The 27,545-nt window shown below is 35.7% G+C and overlaps 1 protein-coding gene and 1 long non-coding RNA gene across 2 annotated transcripts in view; one reads left to right on the top strand and one right to left on the bottom strand.

Annotated features, from left to right (window-relative positions):
* Positions 1 to 508, bottom strand: part of LOC106689336 (uncharacterized) — a 3,629-nt gene extending 3,121 nt beyond the window's left edge. The window contains exon 1 of the mRNA XM_014434264.2: positions 304 to 508. Within this exon, the coding sequence (XP_014289750.1) occupies positions 304 to 465 (162 nt within the window). The 5' untranslated portion in view covers positions 466 to 508. The remainder of the gene's footprint in view (positions 1 to 303) is intronic.
* A 1,018-nt stretch (positions 509 to 1,526) lies between these two features.
* On the top strand, positions 1,527 to 26,699 carry LOC136796907 (uncharacterized). Its single transcript, XR_010844694.1, has 3 exons — positions 1,527 to 1,561; positions 25,029 to 25,103; positions 26,610 to 26,699. It is a non-coding gene; the product is annotated as an uncharacterized lncRNA (long non-coding RNA).
* The last annotated feature ends 846 nt before the right edge of the window (positions 26,700 to 27,545 follow it).

Genomic DNA, 27,545 nt, shown 5'->3' with positions numbered 1-27,545 from the left:
TTGACCGCACCCGGACCATATTCCTTTCATCTTCACACACGGTCAATCAATAATCTTCCAGTATTAAAATATATAATTGATTTGATGAAGAATAGGATGTTACTCTTGAAACGTTTATGGTGAGATATTGCAAAATAAATACTATATAAAATGGAAGTCTGGTTTTTCTAGTAATCAACATATAAGTGATTGCTATCTTAAAGTATTAATAATAAAAAAGCAAAAAATATGGAATAAATCAAACACCTTGGATCCATTGTTATTCCATCTTTACAGATCAAATAGAAATTATATTATGCATACCCTTAGGTTCTGACTGCCAATATCATAGAAGCCGTCATACAAGTTGTCTTTGGAATTGAACATATCAATTAAATCCTGAAAAAGATTCAAGTAAGTAGGAAAGTCAACCGCCCATGATGGAGTCACAAAGAGAAGCCCACAGAGAAGTAATATCGAGTACATTTCGCCTCTATCCGCTTTACCAACTGATATTATTTGTTGTCTAAGATCAGTTGTCTTATCAGGAATATCGTATCGTTTGCGATAATGCTTTCAAGAGCAATAAGGAGGTTCAGATTTTTAAAGGGTGTGACATAATAAACTTAAGGTAACCTCTACAATTAAAGGGTATATAACAAAATATACATTAACATCGAAAATAACTCATCGATAGGGGAGAGTCTTGTGGGCAAAGTAAAATATAGTAATAAAACTATTTTGGCGTAGCGTAAAACATTTAACGATAATTAATTTTAAAAAACATAACAACTACAATAGAATAAGGAAAATTTTGATAAGACAGTAAACGATGTTATTGAGATCAAATCGAATTATCTCTTGAAAAATTCACACATGTAAACAGGAAAATCAATTCAAATGTATAGTCAATATAAGTTTATCAATTCAGTTTTTCAAGCACTTAATAAATAGGATTGTGTATTAATATTTATTCAGCTCATGACATGTTTATTTTCCTCGTATGTTCAACAGATTGTTCAGTTTAATTAAAATTAAGATTATATGATTTCCGATTCAGATGAAATCGATATAAAATTTAAAATAAGATTTGTGGACTGTTGTTTTTTTAAATGTAAAATGTTAACATTTAGGATGGTGATAGCCAAACATTAATCGCTATTTTATGAGTGATAAATTCGTTCTTGCCACTCATCTTTCCGCTGATACATATTTTTTTCGCTTTATCTGTATTGAAAGATTTAAAATTTTTATACAAGGTCAGAAAGTATAAAAAAAAGGCTGAAGGACTGAAAAAACTGAATTTGAAAATATAATTAAATTAATATATCACTCTTAAGAAACTTTACATCATGCTACAAGAAATAAATTTCGGAACGAATTGCTTTAAATATGTTTCAACAAAATTTTTAATATGAGTTATTAAAATAAATTGTCGAGTACTGTTAGTCAAATTTACCAAAGAAATTAATTTTCAAATGTACTCGAGATAAATTTCCTCTTAAAAACCATTTTGCAATTTTAATTAAAACATTTTTTTTCCGGTTAACGGGCACATCTGTAATAATGTATGCTTGCAAGGGTGACTATTGTTTTTTTTATTTTGTACACTCCATTTTAATTGTAAGTTTTATTTAATGGTCATTAGAGTAGTCATGTTTGCTTTCTCTACCTATAGTGGATCTAAATTCCTCTTCTTTGCCTATCTTAGCATTGAAGTCGTCTATGATAATTTTTATATCTTTTCTGGAGATTAATTCATATTGTCTTTCCTAAGCGTCATAGAAAATATCCTCTATCTTCTGTAGGGGCCTGTATACACATAATCTTTATTATTTTAAAACCTTCCCCTAAGTCGCACTGTGGCAATTCTTTCATCGACTAGTTTATACTGTATTATAATGAGCTTCATTGATTTTCTTACCTTGAAAACAATACCAAATACATTTGCAATTCCAGTGCCCACAGCAGACAATTCTCTAATTCTATTGTTTCCACATTGCTCTAATGTATTTCCTGTAGAGCTGCTTTTTCAACTTGATATTTATCAAGCCCATTCTCTAATCTCTTGTTCGACCCTGATTGGTTTAATCTCCTAACATTCCAAAAAGCAATATTAAATGTATGTTTCCATGCTGGGATCAAATTACCTTATGTGACTGTCCATATATCCAAGGATAGTTGTTTTCTAATCATACATGTTTTTTTTCCGGCTGGTGGGTAGATAACCCACCGAACCAATCCTCCTTTATCCGGGCTTTGGACCGGCAACTGACTCCTAGGGAGCCAGCAGGTGGAATTTAAAAAATAGTAAATGTTTAATAATATTTTTTGTTGCTACAAAAGTTCGTATTTTGGGGTTAGGTGATTTGGGAAAAAACGGAAAATAAATCTCGTTTCTGTTAGTAATACAAGATTAACAAAATATAAGGCGTTATTTAATTTGAAAAAATCGAGTAGGCTTGGCTCTCCTCGTTTGAATCGGATGTCTCTATTTTTACATTTTTCTCCTTCATTTATTCATAATATTTTGCATATATCAATTATTTATCATTTCTATCTTTATTTTTTATAAACAATTGTGTATTTTTTTTAAATTAACCAAAATGAAAGGTATATGAGAGGAACTTTTTTTTTTAAATCTGCATTTAAGTCCTGCCAGACTATTAATTAGTAGTCGATAGAACCTGATAAAATCTATTTTACATGGGACCGATTAGGTACCAACCCGCATAATTTCAGGAAATTTAATCATAATTGGATTGATATCTTTTTTTTGTGTGAGATGAAGGAATTTGAAAAATAAATTACATAATAAAGTCCAAAAATGTTTTGTACAATTACCGTGAATGGCCGAGCTGAAGTATTTTACGAATTCGACGAAAAATGACAAATTCATATTTACTTTTATTTACCTAGGCATGAGAATATGTGGCAGTTTTGAGAATAAAAAAAATAATATATAATCCAAGTTTCCAGTGGAAATTTGTGTTACGATATTCCCGAAGCCTAGGACTTCTAAAAACTGTACAATTGTGGACGTACGTTTTAGATTAATCGGAGAATATTACGAAACTCAAAATACTTACCAAATATTCCACAATTTTGATTAAACTCACTTACATTAATGACCAATTATTTTTTTTCTAATGTAAGCAAGGTTTTATTCCAATAGTCTGACAAGACGTGCATACTCAATTTTCAATAATTTTCCTCTCTCACTGTCAGCAATAAGGAACAATAAATAAATAAATATAATATATGAAAGAATTGTTGCTAGTAATGGTTTTATTTCTAAGTTTATTAATTTTTAATTCGGCTCCAAACAAATAATATATTTAACATTCTTAATATATTATGCTGAAGAGGTCATTGACATCTTTACCACCCTTGAGCTGAACCTTACCGTTAGTCGTTACATCGTAGATCAGTTACAAAGCTATCTAATTGCTTCACTGACCAAGGATAATTGTTTGCTCTTATTTATGCATCTCTTTATGGGTTTAACAGTACAATATTTCATTATTAACATACACAATTTCGATCCACATAAACTCTCAACTTTTATTTTCAGAAATTTGTTTCGGCCCTCAGGCCATTTTCAAGGAAACAACCTATAAAAATTTTTGTTTTTATATTATTTACGTTGTTTCCTTAACAAAATTATTTTTGCCTATACCTGAAATATTGATGACATGTTCTTTAAAATCTTTTCTGCAGGCTAATTGCCCATGTCATATCTTTAAAATAAATTAAATATTAAAATAATATAACAGTTTCAAATAATGTTTTTAAATGGATTATTTGCTTACATAACTTTTTATATTTTAAATCTGAAATCTTTTCACATAAATAATCTTCTCTTTTTCCACTTACAAACACCATTTATAACAGAATCTACCTTCAACAGTTTAGGAATCTGTTATCACCTTATTATTAAAAATAATTTTTTTTACATTTAATAAAATTTAATTAACATTCTATTTTAATTCATAACTTATTATTTCTTAAATCCAAAATTACTGTATTTTTATTAATTAAGTACAACATTCTTGAAAGGAATATTCATCGGGGCCACATTGGACTTTGTGCAGGTGTGTTTTTACCCAAATTGAGAGTAACCACGGGGAGAGAAAAATGTTTTTTCTTTATATTTGACAACTTATTTTCAAGTTTGGTGGCTTAAATTATTAAATTCAATTCCATGGATGTTTTGAAATGTTTAAAGCTCATGATACTGAAAATTGACTGCAGGAAATTACATTAAACAATAATAATTTTTTGTACTGTTATCGATAAAAAATAAAACTTTTGGTGCCAGGTATAATAAAGGAATGAATAATATTATGTCAGGAGGAAATGTAAACTATGAAAAAAAGTTAGGTGTTCGAGACGGAGCTCACTACTGTTTTATTTCCGCCTAATTTATGTGTTAAACCGAATTAAACAGGAAATATACAGATGAAATGTTATTTGAATGTTTAATTATAGCTTAAAAGTTCCAAAAAATTGGTGAAGAGCAAAACACACACCAAATCAATTCACATAACAATTTTCAACTCTCTAACTTTTTGTTTCTTAAATATAAAAAAATATATATCAAAATAAATATAATTTATAATTTGTTTCTTTTTTTGTTCAAACAATATAATATAAATAAATGTACATTATTCGAACTAGATTATATTAATTTCTGTCTTTCAAATATTCAGGTCCTCATCTGGGGTTCTATGTAATTTTTTTTCTCACAATCCCCAGATAGTTATGAAAATTCCAGGAATACTAATGACTAAAGAACGCTACACTAAGGGAGCATTAGTTGCTGTTTATCTTTACAAGATGAAGCAATTTAGGCCATCAAACAAATCGCTCTAGTTCAGCATCCTTGAGAGCCTTTTTGAAGACTGTGGTAATCGAAACTGTGAGAATTTCCGAAGAAGCGGATTACTTTAAATTGCAACTTGCATTGGAATGTCTAGATACCCAGATTCGTAAGCTATTAGAAGAGAAACCCAATTCTACTGCGACAATGTAGCAACAAAAACCTTCGCAACCATAAAGAAGTGTAAACGGCTATAAAATGTTTCAATATAATCCGTTTTGTAATTATAAAAATATAAAGAAGATTTGTACTAAACTTTGGTATATACATCCCACCTCGGTATATACTCGGTGGATTCCTTTTTTATCATATTTTCAAAATATTCAATTATAATAATTATTGGTCAACGCACGGAGGTGGGGTTAAATACCTTTAGGGATAGGCCATACAACCAACAATAATTCATGCCTAACTACCCCGCCACCGAAATTTTAGAATTTGGTCCTGGCTATCTCATGTTTAAAACATAATAAATGCAATAATATTGCTGATATTGGATGTATTGTTTAAAAACCTATGTGTTATAAGATGTATGTTTAATATATATAATCATTCTGAATTATATGTCGTTGATTACGCTTGATTCTTATATCATTTTTCCTTAAGTTATCAGAGTGATTAGGCGACGGTAAAACAAAATTGTTCCAAAACAGTTTAGAACATTTTACTACCAAAGCAATTTCTCCGAGTGTTGTCAAGACATTATGTTGGAAATAAAGTATTAGGACAATTAAGGAACTTTCACACTCGGTGAAGGACCAAACATCAATATATATTAACCAGTAAAGAAGTTAGGAAGTGGAAATGGCATCCATGAAAAAGAGGTCGGGCCACCCATTTCTATCCCATTCCCCTAGAAAACCAACACCACCTCCCGGAGTAGAAGAGGCAACCAACAATTGGTCTGGACCAACTGAGATGACAGCCCTACATAATCTAACAGGACATGTTGAGTTCCCGGACATTCCATGACTACTTGCATATCTGTAAATAATCAAGGAGAGTAATAATATTGCTAACATGTGATATATTGTTTGAAGGCCCACACATAAAATGTATTGTTGATATTTATAATGAGCTCATTCTCGATTATAAGTTGTAGATTATGCTTGATTCTTATTTTTATCACAATATAAGTTATCACAATAACCATTTGATAATCCATCGTGTAATAATTTGTACCATTTTTAATATTTAGAATATAGTACAGATATAAATTTTTGATAAATAAACATCAAATTAAATTAGGTTTTATTATAACAGGTATTAGTACTGCTAATAACGAAGAGCAGTGTTTGCAAAAGAAATTAGATACCGTGAAAACACTAACTAAAACTGGAAATCGACTTAAAAGAGATCTTACTGCTCCTTGTTTCTCTTCCGGCTCTCTGACTAGCAGCCGCACCTCTTTCGGGACTCTGACTAGCAGTCGCACCTCTTCCGGCTCTCTGACTAGCAGCTGCTCCTCTTCCCGCTCTCTGACTAGCAGTCGCACCTTTTCCCGCTCTCTGACTAGCAGCCGCACCTTTTCCCGCTCTCTGACTAGCAGTCGCACCTCTTCCCGCTCTCTGACTAGTAGCCGCACCTCTTCCGGCTCTGACTAGCAGTCGCACCTCTTCTGGCTCTGACTAGCAGCCGCACCTATTACCTTTGTAATTCTAGCTTTTTAAAAAAAATAAAATAAAATAAAATGTATATTCATATATACACATATATATATTCTATAAATTCAATCTAATTTATCATTACTTGTAAAAATTACTGGTTGAAATAAGTATTAAAAGGCTACATTTTGCTAATATGGTACATTTTCATGTTTACGAAATACCCCATCCCCATCATTCCTTTTCAGCAGGAGCCACGCAACTGCTGGAACACCCGCTATAGCTAAAGAACCAAGCACTACCTGTTTCAGCATGTTGCGAAGATTAAATGTTTTTTTTTTTTTTAAAGAATTCACATACGAATCCGCGGAAACCAAGAAACACTTTGTCAACAATGCACATCAATTTAAAAAAAAAATTTAAAAGAAGGAATAATGTGTAAAAAATATACTTTAGTTTCAGTCAATTCAACTAATGATTTCTATTTTCTTAAAATATAACAACTACATCAATTGTTTAATTTTTGTATTACGTTATTTATTAAATCAAAGCTGTAACCATATTTCTATTTAATTAAAGATAAAAATGGTAACAGGAAGCTGATCAACGTAGCAATTTATCTCAAGAGATTTGTAACCTGTATTTGGTTACTGCAACACAATTGTTCCAGTACTCCGCTACTGTAGCTTAGTGTGTGCTGACCGTCAGCCGATCTATAACTGCTTTTAAGAAAAAAATAATATATATTCAATGTGATCAAACATTTCGCTCTTATGTAAACATAGTCATTTGCAGATATTTTATTTTTCCTGCTGTTATTAAATTCAGTTCAATTAGATTTCTTTTTTATAGTATAGTAAGTTTCGATTTAGCGAATACAAAAGTAGGTGTAATAATTATTAATATTCTAAATATTCAAAGGTTGATAATTATTTGGGGTTATATTAAGTTAGTAAATAAATTAATGGGTTATATTGCAATTTAATCAGAGTGGTCATAGATGCATCATGTAAGGTTCTTCGGAGATTGCTTTCAGAGTAACTATGGATAAAACATGTTTTAATTAAATAAATAAAAAAAAAAGTGGGTGCAACAATATCACATGCTAGAACTCCAGCTAGTACTAGCATTACGTTTGCAATACTCTGCATAGCACTGTCGAGCTGGGTGTTGGACCAAGAATGATTCACCGAGGAGTTAGCAATATTTTTAGTTTGAGTTTGAACAGCTCCTGGGACAATTGTTGGCGTTCTGTTAGTATAAATCTTATTTTTTTTTTTTTTATGAATACGAGATTGATTAAATTGGAAAAGAATATTATATAAATTATTACACTGTAATATCTATATTTAAAATATATCATATATTGAAGCTATTTAAATGTATTATCATGTGTGTTGATTATCTGAGTATATTATACTTATATTGTTATTATTAGTATTGTTAGGTAGAGGTACGGGTTCAAAACAAGTAGTTCAGTAAGTATAGGGTTTTTTTTTAAGGCCGATAGAACTTGAAATTGTAAAAAATAACACAAAAAATTAAATTGTAATCAAAATTTTTTTTTTATTCGAAAGATCAATACGTGACATTAACATTTGAAAATGATTTCGGGCATATGGTCACCGCGGCTGTTCTTGACGAAGCGCATTCTGTAAAATTGTGTTCAGCGATGAGGCGCATTTTTGGCTTAACGGGTTTGTTAATAAGCAAAATTGCCGCATATGGTCGTGCGATTTGACACCTCTCGATTATTTCCTGTGGGGCTACGTGAAGTCACTGGTTTATGCTGATAAACCAGCAACAATTGACGCCTTGGAGGCCAGCATTGTTCGTGTTATTCGTGACATACGGCCAGCAGTGCTCGAAAAAGTGGCCCAAAATTGGACGTCCAGAATGCGCTTCGTCAAGAACAGCCGCGGTGCCCATATGCCCGAAATCATTTTCAAATGTTAATGTCACGTATTGATCTTTCGAATAAAAAAAAATTTTGATTACAATTTAATTTTTTGTGTTATTTTTTACAATTTCAAGTTCTATCGGGCTTAAAAAAACACCCTATACTATCAGTGCTGGTGACAACAAGAGCCTGCTCACTGATCTGACGCAGCTGTGACGTCTTGGTTACTTCCTGACGTTATCACAGAGTCAAAGGTTTTACATTGTTTTTCTGTTTTTAAGTATTTCCTTACGGTGTGAGGTCAAGTAAGTTTTAGATTTAAAGTTTTTGTATTTAAATATTTTTAAAGTTAACTAAATGCGACGCTATGGAGGAAGACGCCACTCACCAACACATACAAACAGACAGTACTGATAGTAAGAAGTGTAAACAAACACACTGACACTTTGCCATTGACGGATAAGGCTTTATGACGTCTAAAATAACAATTAAGGTCGATTCTTGATCCAAATCACAAAGATACGTATAACCAATTCTCAAAACTAGACCCAATAGCACACTCACTACTTGTAATAATAACTCACTGTCACCACTACAACAAAAAATAAACAATACAAACCTTCCCCAGTAAACACAAACCCAGGTAAAAAACGTGAATACTAATACACGTTATCACAGTTATCTAGAAAGCTACACTTATGCACTTCCATGTACCAAGAATCTTTAAAAATAACTATCAAGGGGCTGGATATAAATCACTCCATTGACACTATCATTTATGCCTTCCTGGCCCACCTACCCGGGTTCAAAGATGTATGGATGATGCAAAAAACCAATACCCAGGGACAGGAAACGGATTTGACGTACCTAATCAAACTATTGATTATTGAACGTACCCACAAACATCAAAATCTGGGGAGCATGTTGCTATCAAACGGCAAGAGAAAATTGAAAATTTCAAAGCCAAAAAGGCAGTTAATAGGCCTATTACTAATAATATCCAATAGGCTGATAAAATTCAAAAGTCTGCCAAGTCAGGCCCCTCATCATATGTGGGAAGGCTTTTAAAGGGCCCGCCTCCACTCACACACATGCAATCCTTAAGAACAGAAAACAAGGAGCGGACCCCGCAGACTACCCGCCCATCTGCCTCCTCAACCACATCTCAAAAATACATCATCCACATTAGTAAACTGTGGCACAAACATGATGTCATGTCAACTATTTTTAAAAAGGAGGCGACAGGCTGATGGGAAGAATTAAAGTGATAACGCCCGAGAATCTGCTTGATATTGATGACGCAGGAGCGCTAAGAGTAACGGTTGTCTGCAGAGTCAAGCGAAGTATCTTGAACCAGATTCAGGCAGATGAGGAGACAACCTGATGCGTTGTCAATGATATACTCAAGAAGGCGTTTGAAGGAGGAAGGTAGGCCAGAAGGTAGCTCAGAAGAAAACATCTACATGATATTTCGGGAAACGAAGTAACCAAGGCAGTCTAGTGGCAGTACACTGGCGAGCTCCTGGCACGGTATAACCGCATTGCGGACAAGTTAAGCGAAATGATGGCGGCAGACCAGGTGCAGCGACGCATGCAATTCCTGTCATTGATACTCCAAAGTTCAACTAGCGAAGGAATTAGGCGAGAAGGAAGGCTTGCCGAGAGATCGCACATTTATTGAGTGCGCGCAAGATCGCATGGACACAAGCGCGAGAGAGGAGGAGGCGCGAATGGAAGTGGAAGAGAAACAACTTTTCTTTTGAGCAGATCGAATCAGACGAAACTTAAAAGCAATGAGCGGATAGAAGACCGTAAGTGCCATGGCTGTGGAAAGGTGGGACATCTTTTTAGTGCGTCAGCGAAGGGCATATCGCCAGGCATTGCCCGTATATTTAAAGCAGGAAGGACGCTGGGCAAGGCAAGCTAATGGAATTGAATGCCCAACGAGTGGAGAGGAAATTTCCGAAAGAGACTAAACGATCCATCGAGTGAATATTCGGAGGTGTCTGGGGTGTCAGAGACGGAGGAAGAAGCGGACGACCTAAAGCAAGGAAGAAAGCATAATAGTAGAACAGACGCCTGGGGGAGAGGATCTAGAGGAAGGGGGCACGCAAGATTTGAGGAGGATGCCTGCAGAGAGGTGAACGCACACTGAGGATCTACCATGTGAGAGGAGAGCACGGTGGTCCGCCTATAATTCGTGTGAAGGGAGGCATGAGCTGTCTGGTTGACACCGGGAGTTCAAGTACCATTGTCTGCAGAAAAACGCTGGAGAAGCTGGACGGCGGAGAGAGGACACTCCAGGTCAAGATATGTACTTGCCAATTAATTACACTGAGTCGGCCGTGCAGCATCGAGGGAGCGGTTATTGAGACTATTGGGGTTAAGAAAGTGGGGGGCAAAAGAGAAATGGGAAATGGTGCATGCTATGGCGAAAATGCTCAGAGAATACGAAGTAATTGTAGGGTGTGATTTAATGGCTACTGTTGTGGCGCGAAGAAAAGATCATAAAGGACGATGTGATATAATAATTGGGGGGGGGGAAGTGGTACACGGACCATAGACTCTTAAGGAGTGAGAAAGAATATATATAGGGGTGAGAAAGAAGTATAAGTAAGAGCAGAGGATAATGCGGCACGGTAATGCAAGCGAGGTGACGAGTGGAAGGAATTTGACGATATTTTTTTAAAGAGGAAGAGGCGCTGAGCGCTACGGGATGACGGTCCACGAAGTCCCGTTAAAACAAGATAGAGTCACTTACGAGAAAGAGCGGCGATAGCCCCAGGCGCTCCGTCAGCACATTAGGGAAGAGATAGACAATCTCCGTAGGCAAGGGATAATTATAGACAATACCTCACCCTACAACAGCCCTTGGTGGGCTGTGCGAAAGAAGAGCGCATCGGGTGACCCCTAAGAGAAGTACCGAATAGTTATTGACTAAAAGAAGCTGAATGAAAACCCTGTCGATGAAAAGTACCCCATTCCCAGGTCGAAGAGGTCTTGGATAGGCTGGACGGCGCGAAAATTTTAAGTATCCTAGATTTAAAGGCGGGATACCATTAGAAAATATTGCATCCTAAAGACCTGTTCAAGACCTGAGTGCGGACACTACGAATTTATCAGGATGCCTTTCGGCCATAAAAACGCGCCAGTGACGTTCCAAAGAGTGATGGACGAATTTCGAAGCAGTCTGCCAAGTATATATGGATGACTTGCTGGTGTTTAGCAAATCGGAAGCGAATCACGTGGATCATCTCAGGAGCGTGTTCCAGCGAATGCAAGAGTTTGGACTGAAGCTATCCCTAAAAAAGTCTTACTGGGGTAAAACCAAATCAGTTTCTTAGGGCACACTATTTTCGCAGACGGGGTAAGGTGTCAGATCTACAATGGATTGCGGAACCCACGGGTGTGAAGGGAGTGCGGAGGTTGCTAGGGACACTGAACTATTACAGGAGATTTATCCCGGATATGGCAGAATATCTGGTACCTCCGAACAACCTACTAAAGAAGGGTAATAGTAATGTGGAGTAACAGGCAGGCGCATAATGTCCGTAAATCCATCGAACAGTTGTAGTGAGAACCGGTTCGGGCGTTCCCTGCGAAAAGCAGTTCACACTCACGACCGGAGCAAGGGAGTATGCTCTGGGGGCGGTACTTTCGCAGGAGAGTAAAGAAGGTGAGCGGCCAGTAGTATACGCGAGTTGGTGTCTCACCGACGCGGAGTCACGTTACAGCGCCCTGGAACGAGAATTGTTGGAAATTGTATGAGCCGTGGAGCATTTCAGATCGTATATATTTGGGAGGCGCTTTCGGGTTCGTACAGACCATAGGCCGCTACAATTGGTAGGTTAACTAAAAGAGACATCGGCGTGCGTTAGCAGATGGAAAGAGATTCTTAGCCTGTATAACATGAAGGTTGAATATAAGCCAAGAAAGAACAACACAGACTGGCTTTCAAGGGCAGTTATGGTGAATGCGTTCGAGAATGAAGGTGGACCATCTGGTGATGTGAGGCAGTTTTTAAGGGAATGGACCCAAGGAGAAGATGCAAAATCAGGACCGCCAGAGATAGCATCCGGAGAAGGGATATCGGAAGATGACGAATCGAGGGTAGTCTAGCGGTAATGGAAGAACTCGACAAAATTATCAATGACAAACGCCGCCAAATTATGTGGAAGACTAGAACTTCAGGTCTGTTGAAAATTGAGTACAGCAAGTACAACAATTGCAACATTTCGACGATCTGGTCAACTCTCGGCGCCAAATAAGATGAGAGCTGCAGAGCACTAAAGGACGGGTCAAAAGCAACTACAAACTCATCACTTATACGTTGGAAACGCAACAATCTGGGATAAGATCCAGCGTCTCTAGAGGGCAGAAAGGCCCGGAATAGACCGGAGTTTATACGCTCTTCGGGATCCAGAGAGACAGAAAGAGGTGACGCTCGCGTACCATCAGGGCAAGACCAATCACAGGGGGGTTAGCGAAACCTTGTAGGCCTACGGAGGCGGTGTATTTGGCAGGGGATGAAACATAGTCCATTTCCAGGACATCATTGGACAGTGTAAAATTTGCTTCAGCACTAGGTACGATCGCCACGCGAGAGGAAACACCTACGGCAGAAACCGGCGATGGCTTACCCTGTGTCAGAGAGATCAACAGAGGCCGTCTTAAAAGCCCTCCGAGTGTTGTTCCAATTTTAAGGGGTACCGGACAGAATATCCTACGACAACGGGAGGGAGTTTTGACAACGCCAGGATCCGGGAAGAAATGAAAATTCTGGAGGTGGTATGGCATTTCAATACGCCGGGGCATCCTTAGGGTCTATGAGGAATCGAGGAATCGACAGCACCCTTAGCGACCACTTAAGGGTGTACCAGCTAGAGAAGGATCTCGAGCCGGACGAGGCAATGGAAAGATTGAATACAACCACTCCATACACTCGATAACAGGTTCCCCGTTTGAGATCGTTTTCGGACTACGAGGCCATTAGAGAGACTACCGCAATACGTCAAGCGGGGACAATATTAATGTTAATAGCATAGCGCAACGCAGTCAGTGGGTCGAGGTGAGGGACAAGATCGAGTGGGAAGAAGAGAAACGAGAGACACGGCAAAATATCGGCGTGCATTGAATCTAATAGGTCAAATTAAGATTGGCACGGTAGTATATTGCAAACTAGAAACAAAACGAGGAAAAGAGCTGCAGCGATACGAAGGTCCATTCAGGGTGATCACTATTAGGGAACATAATGTGATCACCATAGAGAGTTTGAAGGAGCACAAAAAGCGTATAACAGTCCATCTCGAACAATTGAAACTCCCTCCCCTTCGTGGGGACACCATGATGGACTGGACTGCCTCTCTCGTTCTGTAAGTTTTTTTCTCTTCAGTACGGCCAGAAGAGTGAGTGATGTGACAGATAAATTAAATTAGAATTTCAGTCGAGTACGTCGTTTATCGTACCTTGTTCCTCTTTTTTACCCTTCTAAAAGTTTTACGCCCACGTAACTTAAAAAAAACCGTAAAACGGATGCCATAAATTTTTCATATAAGAAAATTCCCAACAGAGAACCAATAATAAACGAACAGACAAAACAAACATCTCACATACCTTGGCATGAAACTCGAGTCTCACCTCCCATGTTCAGAGCACAAGTACAACGCAGAATTCAGATTGTAAAGTCAACATCATATCAACTCAAACACGTTATATACTCCCCAAAGCAGTGACTCAGACTCCAACTACCCAAATACAAAGCCATACTGAGACCATCACTACTACACGGTGCACCACTACTACATTCCTATAAGCAACAGCCCTGAAGTCACAGCAACGGTACCAAAAGAGTATATTACAAAAGATCTGTAGGGGCACTTCACTTGAAAGACGTAACATGACTCACATAAAGCACGAACTATAACTAAAAACAGAATAACACATCACACTGAAACCCCATAAAGTGGACGTAGATTCAAAGAGGTCAGTCGGCCTGTCTTCTCTTCATGGAGGTTGAGCAAAGGCTGGTTGTAGTCCACCCGTCGTGGCGAAAAGTGATAAGGTTGATGGGAATGGCCGGACTGTTGTATGGGCAGACTAAGACTGCGTAGTAGAGAAGAGACGCAGTATGTGCACACAATGACTGAGACCCGAAGACATTTATTTTAAAATAATAAAAACCATATGTTACATAATTGATTGTTAAAAGTATTTGTTCAACCGACACATGGCGCCAGCCAAAATATTTTTTAAATTAAAAATTGGCATTGACGTGGGTTAAGGGAACTAACTAGATTGCTTACCTGGACATAAAGTATCATTTCGAAAACTATCTAAAGTCTACTGACTTCAGGCCATTTAGACTTGGAATCTACTATAAAATAATAATAACCGAAGAAGGCACCGGCGTATTCTATCCGGATTTGTTGAAAATTATTATCAGGAAATGTCCCCGGGTTAACAACTTCTTCTGATGGGTTGTTTATGATCTGAGAACAGCTGCACAAGTCAAGTGGGCTCTCAATACCATGGTCTATGTTTCGTCAGTAACGAAAGCGGCGGGCTAGAGATTTCATTTTGGAGACACCCGTGTACGTAAAATGTGGTTTGTTTAGAATGTCCCTTCGTAAGTACTTCAAAATATAAACATGGAGGCCGTGCAATACTGTTCCTGAATGCAAAATTTAAAATAGAAGTTTCAGTTGCAATGTTTTGTGAGTCACTGTCAGTGAGGAAATTTGATTAATGATATGGTCTTGAATGACATCTTCTTCGTGACATCAGGTATGGCTTTCATTGCAACTCACTGAAACCGTCCTTTGAATGTATAAAATGTTTTTGTCAAAACCACTGAGTTAGCGGCGTACCTTAGTAGACGAGCTGAAGTTATGAAAGGTGATTTTTAATTTTGATTAAAGATATGTACAATAAGTCTTTTTTCTGTGAATAAAGTAAAGTTACGCCGACACAACTACATACATCATTTATGGAAACTCCAAAATATTGATAAGGCATCACGGTCTAGTTGAGTGTAGATATAGAGCTTATAGGATGCTCTGTGCAGTTGATGATATGAGAGAAGACTGCTGCTATACCAAAGGTCAAATCACAAACAGTCTGGTGCCTGTGGTAGGGAAACATTGAAAGGCACGAGCACCCTGCAGTCTTTTTTAACTGCAGGAATGATGATTCACTTCCTCTTTTGCCACAAGGTTTCTAAGTGCTGCAATCTTTGTTGATAAGTTGGAAATGAATCGGGAGTAATATGTGACCATTCGTAGAAATCGTACATAATAGAATGTTCGGGGAACGGCAACTCCATACCATTTTCTGGAGATTTCGAAATCTTGCTCTTGCTATAAAGTAGCCAAGGTATGCTATCGTATTTTTGAAAAATCTTAATTTAAATGAATATCGATGTTGTAGATATGAAGAAGGTCCAAACTTGCTACGAGGTGCTGCCTGCAGAGCTCATAGGAGGAACCATGAATGAAAAGATCATCAAAATATGTTGCAACTCCATTCAGTCCTGATAATATACTATCCATAATGCAAGTAAATGCTTGATTTCAAAACTACGTTTATATTTTCTGTTTTCTTTTACTTTCTTTATCAACGGGAACGTGAAGGTAAAATAAATCAATAAAACAAAATATTCAGAGTTACCAAGGCAATTCAGACCATCTTCAACTTTTGAGACTTCGTCATTTGTATGGCGTACATAATCGTCCATCTGAACAAGCCATTCGTCGAACTGTGGATAGATTTCGTACCACATACTCTCTAGAGGATGCAATAACACCAGCACGTCGAAGGAATGTGCGTACTGAAGAGAATATCGCCGCTGTAAACGAAAGTGTGGAAGAAGATCCAAATTTATCGATTCGTCGTCGGTCGCAGGAATTGGGGCTCTGTCCGTCCACTACGTGGAAAATTTTGCGCAAAGATCTCGGCCTACACCCGTATAAGATCCAGCTGGTGCAGGAATTGAAGTCACGAGACCATTATATGCGTCGTTCTTTCGCCGATTGGGCTCTAGAGCAGTTGCCAACTGACCCGTTGTTTTATCGCAAAATTGTGTTCAGCGATGAGGCGCATTTTTGGCTTAACGGGTTTGTTAATAAGCAAAATTGCCGCATATGGAGTGAGACCAATCCACAAGAGACCCTACAGACTCCATTACATCCAGAAAAATGCACCGTTTGGTGCGGTTTTCACGCTGGTGGCATCATCGGACCTTATTTCTTCAAAAGTGAGGCCGGAGCTCGCGTTACGGTCAATGGAGATCGTTACCGCACCATGATCAATGATTTTTTGTTTGAAAATATGGATGACATTGATCCGGAGGAGATGTGGTTTCAACAGGATGGCGCTACGTGCCATACGGCGAACGCAACCATCGACTTATTGAAATCAAAATTTGGCGATAAGTTGATTTCGAGAAATGGACCTGTCAATTGGCCTCCAAGGTCGTGCGATTTGACACCTCTCGATTATTTCCTGTGGGGCTACGTGAAGTCACTGGTTTATGCTGATAAACCAGCAACAATTGACGCCTTGGAGGCCAGCATTGTTCGTGTTATTCGTGACATACGGCCAGCAGTGCTCGAAAAAGTGGCCCAAAATTGGACGTCCAGAATGCGCTTCGTCAAGAACAGCCGCGGTGCCCATATGCCCGAAATCATTTTCAAATGTTAATGTCACGTATTGATCTTTCGAATAAAAAAAAATTTTTGATTACAATTTAATTTTTTGTGTTATTTTTTACAATTTCAAGTTCTATCGGGCTTAAAAAAACACCCTTTATAACAACTATAGGTTATCCCCAAACAGTCTATTTTAGTAATGACTCCTTTTTCATCTAACGTATAAAGTTCCTGGTTTACTTTATCTCGAATGTATCTTGTTCCAAAAGTGTGGCTTTTGAATTTCCCCTTAGTTTTAACAAAGCAGCAGAAATTTGGGTTTAACAAACCTATTTTGGGTTCAAAAATATCTTTGTATTCTGATATTTTTTTTATCGTAGAATCAACCATATTCCTTGATTTTATAGTGGTGTCTATGCTGTCAAGTTCTTGTAATTCTATATTAAGGTGCCTGATGCAAGTTCTCCGAAGTAGGGGCACGAAGTTGTTACCAAGAATAAAAAGATGTCTGAAGAATGCCTTGGCACTCAATATTACAAGATAGCGTATGATCGATCCAATATATGAACTAACTTTAATTCGAATAGGTTTGATTTATTCAGGAATCTTTAATATAAAACGTTGTTCGGATTAGAGGGTATATCCTGCACTTGAAGCTACTTCAAATGTTTGATTTCGAGTTTTAATGTAGCAAAATATTTTCCAGAGTGTTTAGCACGTTGAGGTGTTCTATTTAAATATATATCGACAACAGAGTAGGTAGAAAAATTATTTTGAGCAATAGTGTTTGAAAAATCTGCGCACATTTCTGTACTAGAATCTTTATGATCTGTGAGGTGGTACACGATACTTCGTTGCGTTTCGGATGCATGCGACTTGTTCTTCACACCTTTCAAGGCTAGATTTATTGCGAGCTGAGTTATATACAGTTTTGAGTTATATACTGGAAATTGGGTAGCTTTATGAGATCTATTGGAACGTCAGATGCATATTTGATATATTCCTAAATGTTTGTTTGTTTGTTAGTTTTGAAAGGGCGTTTAACAGCCTGATCATCAACGCCCGTTGGTTGTTGGCTTTGGTAAGGCCTAGTTGTTTTAGTCATAGCTTTGGTAATGTGTACTGATCCGCACCAATTATAATTAAATTTGTTGCAATTATAATTTGTTTAATAATCGTTACGATATTGGAAAGGATGGTGAAAAGCAGATAACTGACTGTTCTAATTTTAAAAATAAGGCAAGTTAAATAGATAATTATAATAATTAATGGCTGGTTATTAAGTTAGTCTGATGGATGAATTTAATGACTTTTACAATTACAGATTCGTCGTTTCTCAACGCCATTGGGACATTTGTTGGTAACCCTAACTGGTTCAGAGTTGATGTGTAGTGACGACATTCTTCAAAAATGTGTTTGACGGTCAGATTGCTATTACATTTTGAACATTTTGGAGGTGCCTCTCCTGTTATGAGATGGATGCGTGTCAGTCGGGTATGTCCTATTCTGAGTCGGGTGATCACTACTTCTTCACGGCGTCTACTTCGGGTTGATGTAATCCAGGACTTCACATCTTTTTTTACAGGTTTCAACTTACTGGGTGGACTTTATCCCACATTGCCTGGCATCTTTTATTAATAGATCCCTTTAAAGGGTGAGCAAGTTCCTTTGCAGTTAAGATTGCTGCGGGTCTACCTGGGAGGACTAGCGCTTCTCAAGCAGCTTTGTCGGCCATCTCAATTCCCGTAATACCAATACCATACTGGCCTGGGAGCCCAGATGAAGTAGACTGATTTATCTATTTGTTTTAGCATTATTAAGTATTCATGAATTCGTTGAACAAGTGGATGAACTGAGTACATTATATATAGTCCTCGAAGAGCGCTAATGGAGTCCGATATTATTACTATATTGCCATTTGGTATATTTGTCATACAAAAGTAAAGGGCGGATGCTATGGCACTTAGTTCTGCGGTGTATATATTAGATATATGATGCAGTTTTCTCTTATGGGTTGTGTTTGGTGTCACAAAGGCAGATCCTGTTGCGTTATCTGACTTCGAGCCATCTGTATATATAGCGGTATGTTCCGGTAGAGTTTGTAGCAGTTCTTGGAACTTTGCTTGATATTTTGACATTGTTGTATTTTGTTTGCGGTATTTAGATAGTTGGAGATTTACATTTGGACAGGTCCAGGGGGGGCGTGTAATTGGCATTCCGATGTAATTGGTACTTCAGTATTCCTAAATGTTAAGAGTTGGCATTATTTCTTTGGGTTGAAGGGGCACGGAATTGTAATTCTAGATCTAGTGTTCAGATGGTCTTTAGATATTTGTTATAATACTGCCAACACGGTATATATCGTTTCTAATCCATGCGTAAAATGTGTTATTGATATATGTGATGAAACTATTTTGAATGACAAAGTTGTTGAATACACTTGCTTGATTCTTCAATCGTTTCCCTTGATTTACTGCAGTATGTTGGTGACATGGTTAAACAAACAAAATGGATCCAAAACAGTGCGAATTATTTCTGGAAGTTTTTTCTCAGGCTCAACAAAATCTTATTACTGTTTATTAAGTCATTTTAAAATTAGACAAGTCACCAGGGTACTTGTACTTTTCGATCTATCCCAAACTCTTGTGATGCTGGAGCATCTATACCTTTGAGTATAGCAGCAGTGCTCTCGCATATCATAATCAGCATTGAGCATCCTACAGGCTTTGTATCTCGCTCGCTAATACTTGGTGAGCGACACAACAGCCAACAAGACCATGAAGCCTTATTAATATTTTAGCGTTTTCAAAAATTATTTATGTATTTGTATGGGCTTAGGTTTACCTAATCACAGATATTAAACCTACTATGTATATAGGTTCTTGATCAAAATTAAGGATCACCTTTCATAACTTCAGCACGTTAACTAGGAAAGGCATTTATCCAATTGGTTTTGGCTCAAAAATTTTACATAGGTCAGCAGAAGAACATTTAAACGTTCATAAAAAAGAGGACATTCAAGATTATATAATTAACTTAATTTCCTGGAAGAGAAGATATTCGCGAAATCATTTAATGTGAATCTTCAAAAGTTGCAGAGCTTGCCATGTTCGATCTTTTCCAGCCTGTTCTCAAATTAGGAAATATCCATTTAAAAAAAGGTGTGCACTCGCGGGACTATCCTAGTAATAAATTTAAACAAATTCACATAGACTACGCCGGCGTTTTTCTTAGTTATCATTTTATAGTTGTAGATTCTAAGTCTAAATGGTCTGAAGTCAAAATAACAGAAGAGCTCCTACATCTTTAACAACCATTAACTTTTAAAGAACATATTTAGGAAAACTTACGGCCTTCCAGATGTATCGGTATGCGAGTCAACGTACATAGTTATAGAACATAAATTGTAGGAGAAAACTAATTAAAAATAGTTGTATATGTGGTAAAGGAGTAGGTGTAAAAGGTAGAACAGACAAGTAAAGCAAATATAGTATAGATGAGGTATAATGTAGTAATATGTAAAAGGGAGGTATTAGGATGATGAATAAAAATAAACAATGGGATCATCACCTGTCAGATTGAAACAGAGCGAACGACTGAGGAAAGGATGTCAGGTAGAAAATGTCCCCACTTCCTCCGCTAATCCTCAGGAAGGCTAAGATTTTTTTATAACATATTGATAGTTTTATTAATATTACAATAGGTAAATATATGCGATAAATGTGGAAGTATATGTTTAAGATATTAAATTAATAATTATTAAGTTATAATTAACTTGGACACCTTCAAGAACCATTGGTAAAAAAAATTAGTATTCATTTTGACTTATGTTCCTTCATATAATGCAATTTACTCATGTTTTTGTTTTTCGGTTCATAGAGGGATCGGGAAAAAAACAAAACAAAAAAAAAAATTGTTGTCCACAATAACCGTTAAGAAGGGTAAGTGGATAGACGGCAATAAAGATGTGCAATTTCGGATTCGGTTCTTTTCAATCATTCAGCAAAGATAACTGAATCACTTGCCTCTTCTCTGAGTTTCTATGAAAGTCCCTTCGCATATTCTTATTACATGGTTTTCATTATGTTAAAACAAATGTAATCTTTTGTTTGTTATACTGTAAAGACAAATAACTTCGGGTCATATCATTGTGTGCACATACACTGGCTCAAGCGTCTGTTAGACAAGGTGGACTACAACCAACGTTGGCTCAACCTCCATGACCATACCCATACCCATACCCGTTTAGAATCTACGTCCAAGATGATAAAAACAACCTAACCACAGCTTAGGCCCCATCATTCTCCCACGGTGATAGAAGGACATTTAAGTTAAGTTATTTTAATATGTATACAAAGTAGTATGTATATTTTATATTTTGTTTTAAAATACTTACATTTTATTACGTTCAATTTTTCAAAATACAATAACAAAATTCGAAAATTACTCTTCACGGTTGGGCTAGCAAGGCTCCTTACGAACCCCTATCCACGGTAACAATACTCAATATACTCAGATAATCGAAACACATGATAATACATCTTACGTTAAAATACTTTTAATATATGATATATTCTAAATATAGATATTAAAATGTAATAGGTTATGGTTATATTATATTCTTTTCCAATTTAATCAATCCTATATTAATAAAAATATAAATAAGCTCTATACAAAAAAAGCAACACCAACAATGCGCCACATTAGCCGATCGCCACCTTTTAAAAAAATATTTAACTTTTCCGGTGAATCATTCTTGTGTGATATCGTTGCACCCACTTCGTTTTATATTTTTATAAAAAAATATTATTGCATAGTTCGATCCTATTAATTATATTCAGTCGGTTAGTTGTTTTGCTCGTTCTGTCATTTCAACTGCTGTGACCATGTTATAGTACCTTTGTAGAATTTTTTTTTTAATATTTTAAGATTTTTTTTTTAATTTAATTTATTTTATTTTATTTTAGTATGTATGAGATCATACATTACTATTACCTATTGCCCACAACTTTGTGGCAGATTGTAATATCTATCAATAAATAAAAAGTATTAAAAAATAAATATAAAAAAATTTGTAGCAGTATCAAACCTCCACAAACTTAAAAAAGGGCAGGTAGAGAGACGGCCATAAAGATGTGTAGTTTTTGGAAACCGTTTTATTTTATATTTTTCATTTGTCCAGCATAGTTAATCAAACCACTTGCATTTCTTTGACAAGAGTTTGTCACTTCGTATCCACTTATTTTTTGCTATGCTATTTGGGATATGCAAAATATGAAAATGCTATCGATTTTAAGATCGCGTATCGATTTATTTTACCTTTTCAGATTGCAGCGTACTACGGTCCCTTTATGTTTTAAGAGACGCAGATAATAACCCTTTGATTGCATCCCAAACTCTCCAGTCCCATATCACAATCCTCGAAGAATGGTGTCGAAATTGGAGGATAAAAATAAATCCCAACAAATCCCATCAAATCACATTTACTCTTCGTCGTAAACCTGCCGACTGCCCTACAGTACACTTTAATAATGTGGCTCTAACCCTTGTAGAACAGATTCGTTATCTTGGACTACATCTTGACAAACGACTAACCTGGAATCCTCACACAAGACTGAAAGGCAGGAAACTGCACGCAGATTCTGACTATTACAGCACTTACTAGACAAACGGTCTAAACTTCCAACTCATTACAAAAGACTGATCTACATGACAATAATAAGGCCCATCTGGACATACGGAGTTGAGCTTTGGGGCTCCACTAAACCTTCGAATTCCTCTGGTATCCAATCTTTACAATCCAAAATCCTTCGTAAAATCCTCTCGTATCCAATCTTTACAATCCAAAATCCTTCGTAAAATCCTCAATGCTCCTTATTTTGTTACTAATGAAACCATCCATTAAGACCTAAATGTTCCTTATGTAACCGATCTAGCTCGAACCCGATGTTATTCCTTCCATAATAAACTCCCTAACCACCCAAACCCACTAGTTTCTAACCTTGCATCCTCTTCCATTCCTGGCAATCCCCCGAGGCGCCTGCAAAGAAGATGGCCTCGTGACCTTATATTGTAAACTGTTTTTAGAGTTCTACTACTGGGTAGTTTCTCTACATGCTGTATCATATCATTATATCAGTGTGATCAAATTTACTTGTTTTATTATTTATACAGTTGTAAATATCAATAAATAAATAAAAATAAAAAAAGAGACGGCAATGCTATTAATTTTAAAATTGCACTTCGATTTATATTAGCTTTTCTTTGGGTTCTTTCTTATATTAGGGTCCCTTTAAATATATTAATCCATTTAAATCCATATAAATATATTTAATTCAAAAGGACACTAATATGTTTGAGATTATCGGAAAAGTTATAATAAATCGATACGCAAGCATGCGTCTGCGATTTCGTATTCTGCGTCTTAAGAAACATATAAGATGACCCTAATATATTATAAATCAGTACAGTAAAAAAAAAATCGATGCGCGATCTTAAAATCGATAGCATTTTTATATTTTGCATAACTCAAAACATATGGATGGACCCTTATATGTCAGAATTCAGAAAACATAAAATAAATCGACGTACAAGCATGCGATCTTAAAATCAATAGCAATTTCATATTATCCATATCCATCGGAAAAGTTAAAATAAATCGATACGCGATCTTGATATCGATATCATTTTTGTTTTCCGCGTGTCAAGAAACATTTAACAGGGCCCTAATATATTATAAATTAGGAAAATTAAAATAAATCGATACATGATCTTAAAATCGGTAGAATTTTTATATTCCGCGTCTTAAAAAACAAATAAGAGAACCCTAATATATTAGAAACCAGGAAAGTTAAAATTAATCTATACGCGATCATAAAATATATCTATGCCATAGGCCTGTGAGACAGAAAATGTCTTTATACGAGTACAAATGTATTCGGATGGTTAATCGTTTAATTTTTTCGAATAAGAGATTATTCGCCCATAAAACTGACGAGTACAAAAGTATTAAAATGGTTATTCGAATTTTATTTTGCTCGAATGATGTAAAATAATGACGAATAAATATTCGGATGGCTAATCATATGTTTTTGTACGAATAATTGATTCTTCGTGTAAAATAATGACGAATACAAAAGTATTCGTCTCTCATCAATATAATAATATTATATATCAACTCTGGCTAGAATATATATATCATCAGAAGAATAATGCTAACTAAAACTAAATAAATATTCTTAAAATAACTCCAACAAAATATGAAAATTAAAGCCTAAAAATGATATTTTTCTAGTGAACACATTGAACATATATTAATTGTTTCGAAAGTATAGATTTTCCTATGTCTACCCATCTCGCAACCAGAGTTATAGATCGGCTGATGTTCAGCACACACGAAGCTACAGTAGCGGAGTACTAGAGCCGTTGTGTTGCAGTAACCAAATACAGGTTACAAATTTCTTGAGACGAATTGCTAATTTGATTCGCTTCCTATTATTATTTTTAACTTTAAACAAATAGAAATATCCTTACAGATTTTTTTTTTTTAAATTAAACGAATTGATATAACTTTCATATTTAAAAAAAAATCACTAATCATTAGTTACATTCACTGAAACTAAAGTATATTTTTTACATATTATTCCTTCTTTTAAAAACAAATTTTAAAATTGATGTGCATTGTTGACAAAGTGTTTTTTGATTTCCGTGGATTCGCGTATGTGAATTCTTTCGAAAAAAACAACACTTAATCGTCACAACATGCTGAAACAGGTCTCGCTTGGTTCTTTAGCTATAGCGGGTGCTTCAGCAGTTGCGTGGCTACTGCTAAAAAGGAATGATGGGGATGAGGTAATTCATAAACATGATAATGTACAATATTAGTAAAATTTAGCCTTTGAATACTTATTTCAATCATTGATTTTTACAAATAATGATAAATTAGATTGAATTTATAGAATGTATATATATGTGTGTGTATATATGAATATACATTTTTATTTATTTTTTTTTAAAAGCGAGAAGTACAAAGGGAAGAGGTGCCGCTGCTAGTCAGAGAGCGGGAAGAGATACAAGGAGCAGTAAGATTTCTAGTAAGTATAACTTCTTTATTTATTTTTCTAAAAATTTAAGTTAAATCTTTAAAATGGTATTGAAAAAATAATATTTTGTACAAGGGAATAAAATTTAATTTGATGTTTATTTATCAAAAATTCATACATGTAGTATTATGTAAGTTTGAATTTCTTTATTTAGCCTTATAATAAATTATGTTGAATGTTTAAAAAGAAATTAAAAAAAATTAACCATAAAAAGGCCATGTGGCAAGGATGGGGACTGATGAGATCCCAAATAAAACTTCTCAATGAGCGCCTACATGGAAACAGCCGATAGGCCGCCCAAAGTTTCGATGGTTGGATGGTGTTGCAAAGGACTCGAGGAACTTGATCGCAGTGAGGAATTGGAAAGCAGATGTACTTCACCGATTAAAAGTCCATTAATCACATCAGATCTAACAGATATATACTTTGTAATATTAGAAAGGAGTAGTCCGCGTATACGTGGATTTTGCTCTACCTTCCATTTCTCAGGTGTCTTCAGGCTATGTGCAAGTAGTGGGTTGATCTTTGCTCCCCCGTTCTGTGATTTCTTAGACCTCCTTGTATCTCACAGATACCACGTAATCAAGCCCGTATGTAGTTTAAAAATTTATAATTCTTGGTTTTACTGCTTTATTCATGTCGTGTTTATTACATTGTTTGCTATTTTTAGTAATTTGCCTCTTTTACAGCATTTATTCCCGAATATTTTTAATGATTTCTTAAATTTATCTTACAAATACCACGAGAGTATTTAAGTTATTTTTGATGTGTTAAAATATTTTTTTTAGAGGTTAGTGCGGAAGAAAGAATAATTTTTGATCTCGCCAACCCTTCTGAGGTGAAGAATATCCAGGAGATGTAATTTGATGATTGTGAGAGACATGGTGAAGATATAAGTTTGAAGGATTCAAATCTTGTTCTAGGACCAGCGAATAATGTTTACGAGTTTCCTGGAGAAGTGTGTGACACAGATATTGATGAAGTAACAGAGAACAAATCAACTCTGAAATGGAGCAGAGTGTTGCGGATCATTAAGGTTATAAAGAATGATAATAAAGAATGATGATAAAGAAACTAGACAATTACGAAAACAACAAGATCATATTGCACCTATCAGGGAAGTTTTTCAATAATTTGTTGTAAATTGTATAAAATCTCATCTATGTAGGTGAAGATGTAACAATAGACGAGAAGTTGGAAACATTAATAATTCATTTTTTAAATGAAAGCTGTGTAAACAAAGGAATGTTTTCATTCCTTATCAACAGAAATCAAAATTAACCTTAGTTTCTCGATCAATAACGAGTAGCAATGATATGACTAATTCCTTGGGGCACGTTTAGGACTAGTCCTATTACAATATACAAAATAAAACCTGGGTGGATCCAAAGCTTTTGAGATTCTAAGGCGTTACGTTTTGTATGTTTTCATAGAATAAATAAAGCATCCAAATTCTAAAATTTCAAGCTAATGTAAGTATGTATTATTTATTTTCAGGTTGAGAATTAAAATTTGGCTTATACCAAAATCAAGATTATGAAAAAGTCAAAATATCTTTTTAGCCCTGGTGAAGCTCTACAAAGTGGGACGAAACGTAGGCAAATAGTTTTTTTTTTTTAATTTTAAAACTTTATGTATAGATAAATAATACAATCTGCCATTGTTGGGCAATAGGTAATTGTGATAACTAATCACATTCATACTAAAATAAAAAATAAAGGAATTTCCTACTTATATAATTTTTCTTAATCATAATTCTCCGTACTTGCTCTTCTCATTTCTATCTCCTACCAGACATTTCTATCCCATCTTTCCATTTTTATAAGTTCATTTAGTACTTCTCACTTCCTTTTCTTAATCGATTGTTTTCCTTGTAATCTTTTAGCTTCTTCAATGTTACTTTCTTCATTGGGTCTTCTTGCCTTCCATCAATCGTCTCTTGTGTTTTCTTGATAAATAAATTTGAATGTTAAAATTATCGCACTAGCATCAGGCTGAATCCAAGAGGAGTTTGTGTTTAGACTTGCTGGAGTGAAGACGTGTTTTAAGCTCCTGCGGTTAGGGTTAAAGTGTTCAATAATAGACAAGTTAATTGGTCTATATATCTATTTATATATTCATAAGCCACCATCATTATTATAACGAGCTACAAAAAGCTTGGTATTGACATAGAATCTAGCACCTTTTCTACTTACAGGATTAACCAATTCGTATTGTTTGGGACCCATAATGTGATGCATGAAATAGCGCAAATATTACGCCTGCAAATCCTAGTTTTCTATTTATGTACATTGATTAACACTAAATTAAGCGTTTTTATATATGCAGATTTGAATATTCGAGTACTTGTACTGAAAACAGTCCGCTGATTCTAGCTAATATAGTTTACCATTTAAGCCGTAAGATGTTTATATTTTCCTTTGTGCATAGCCA

Source organism: Halyomorpha halys, unplaced genomic scaffold (genome assembly GCF_000696795.3).
Source record: "Halyomorpha halys isolate HHAL.00 unplaced genomic scaffold, Hhal_1.1 Scaffold1331.1, whole genome shotgun sequence".
NCBI classification, from domain to species: Eukaryota; Metazoa; Arthropoda; class Insecta; order Hemiptera; family Pentatomidae; genus Halyomorpha; species Halyomorpha halys.
This window is presented reverse-complemented; position numbering and strand designations above follow the sequence as displayed.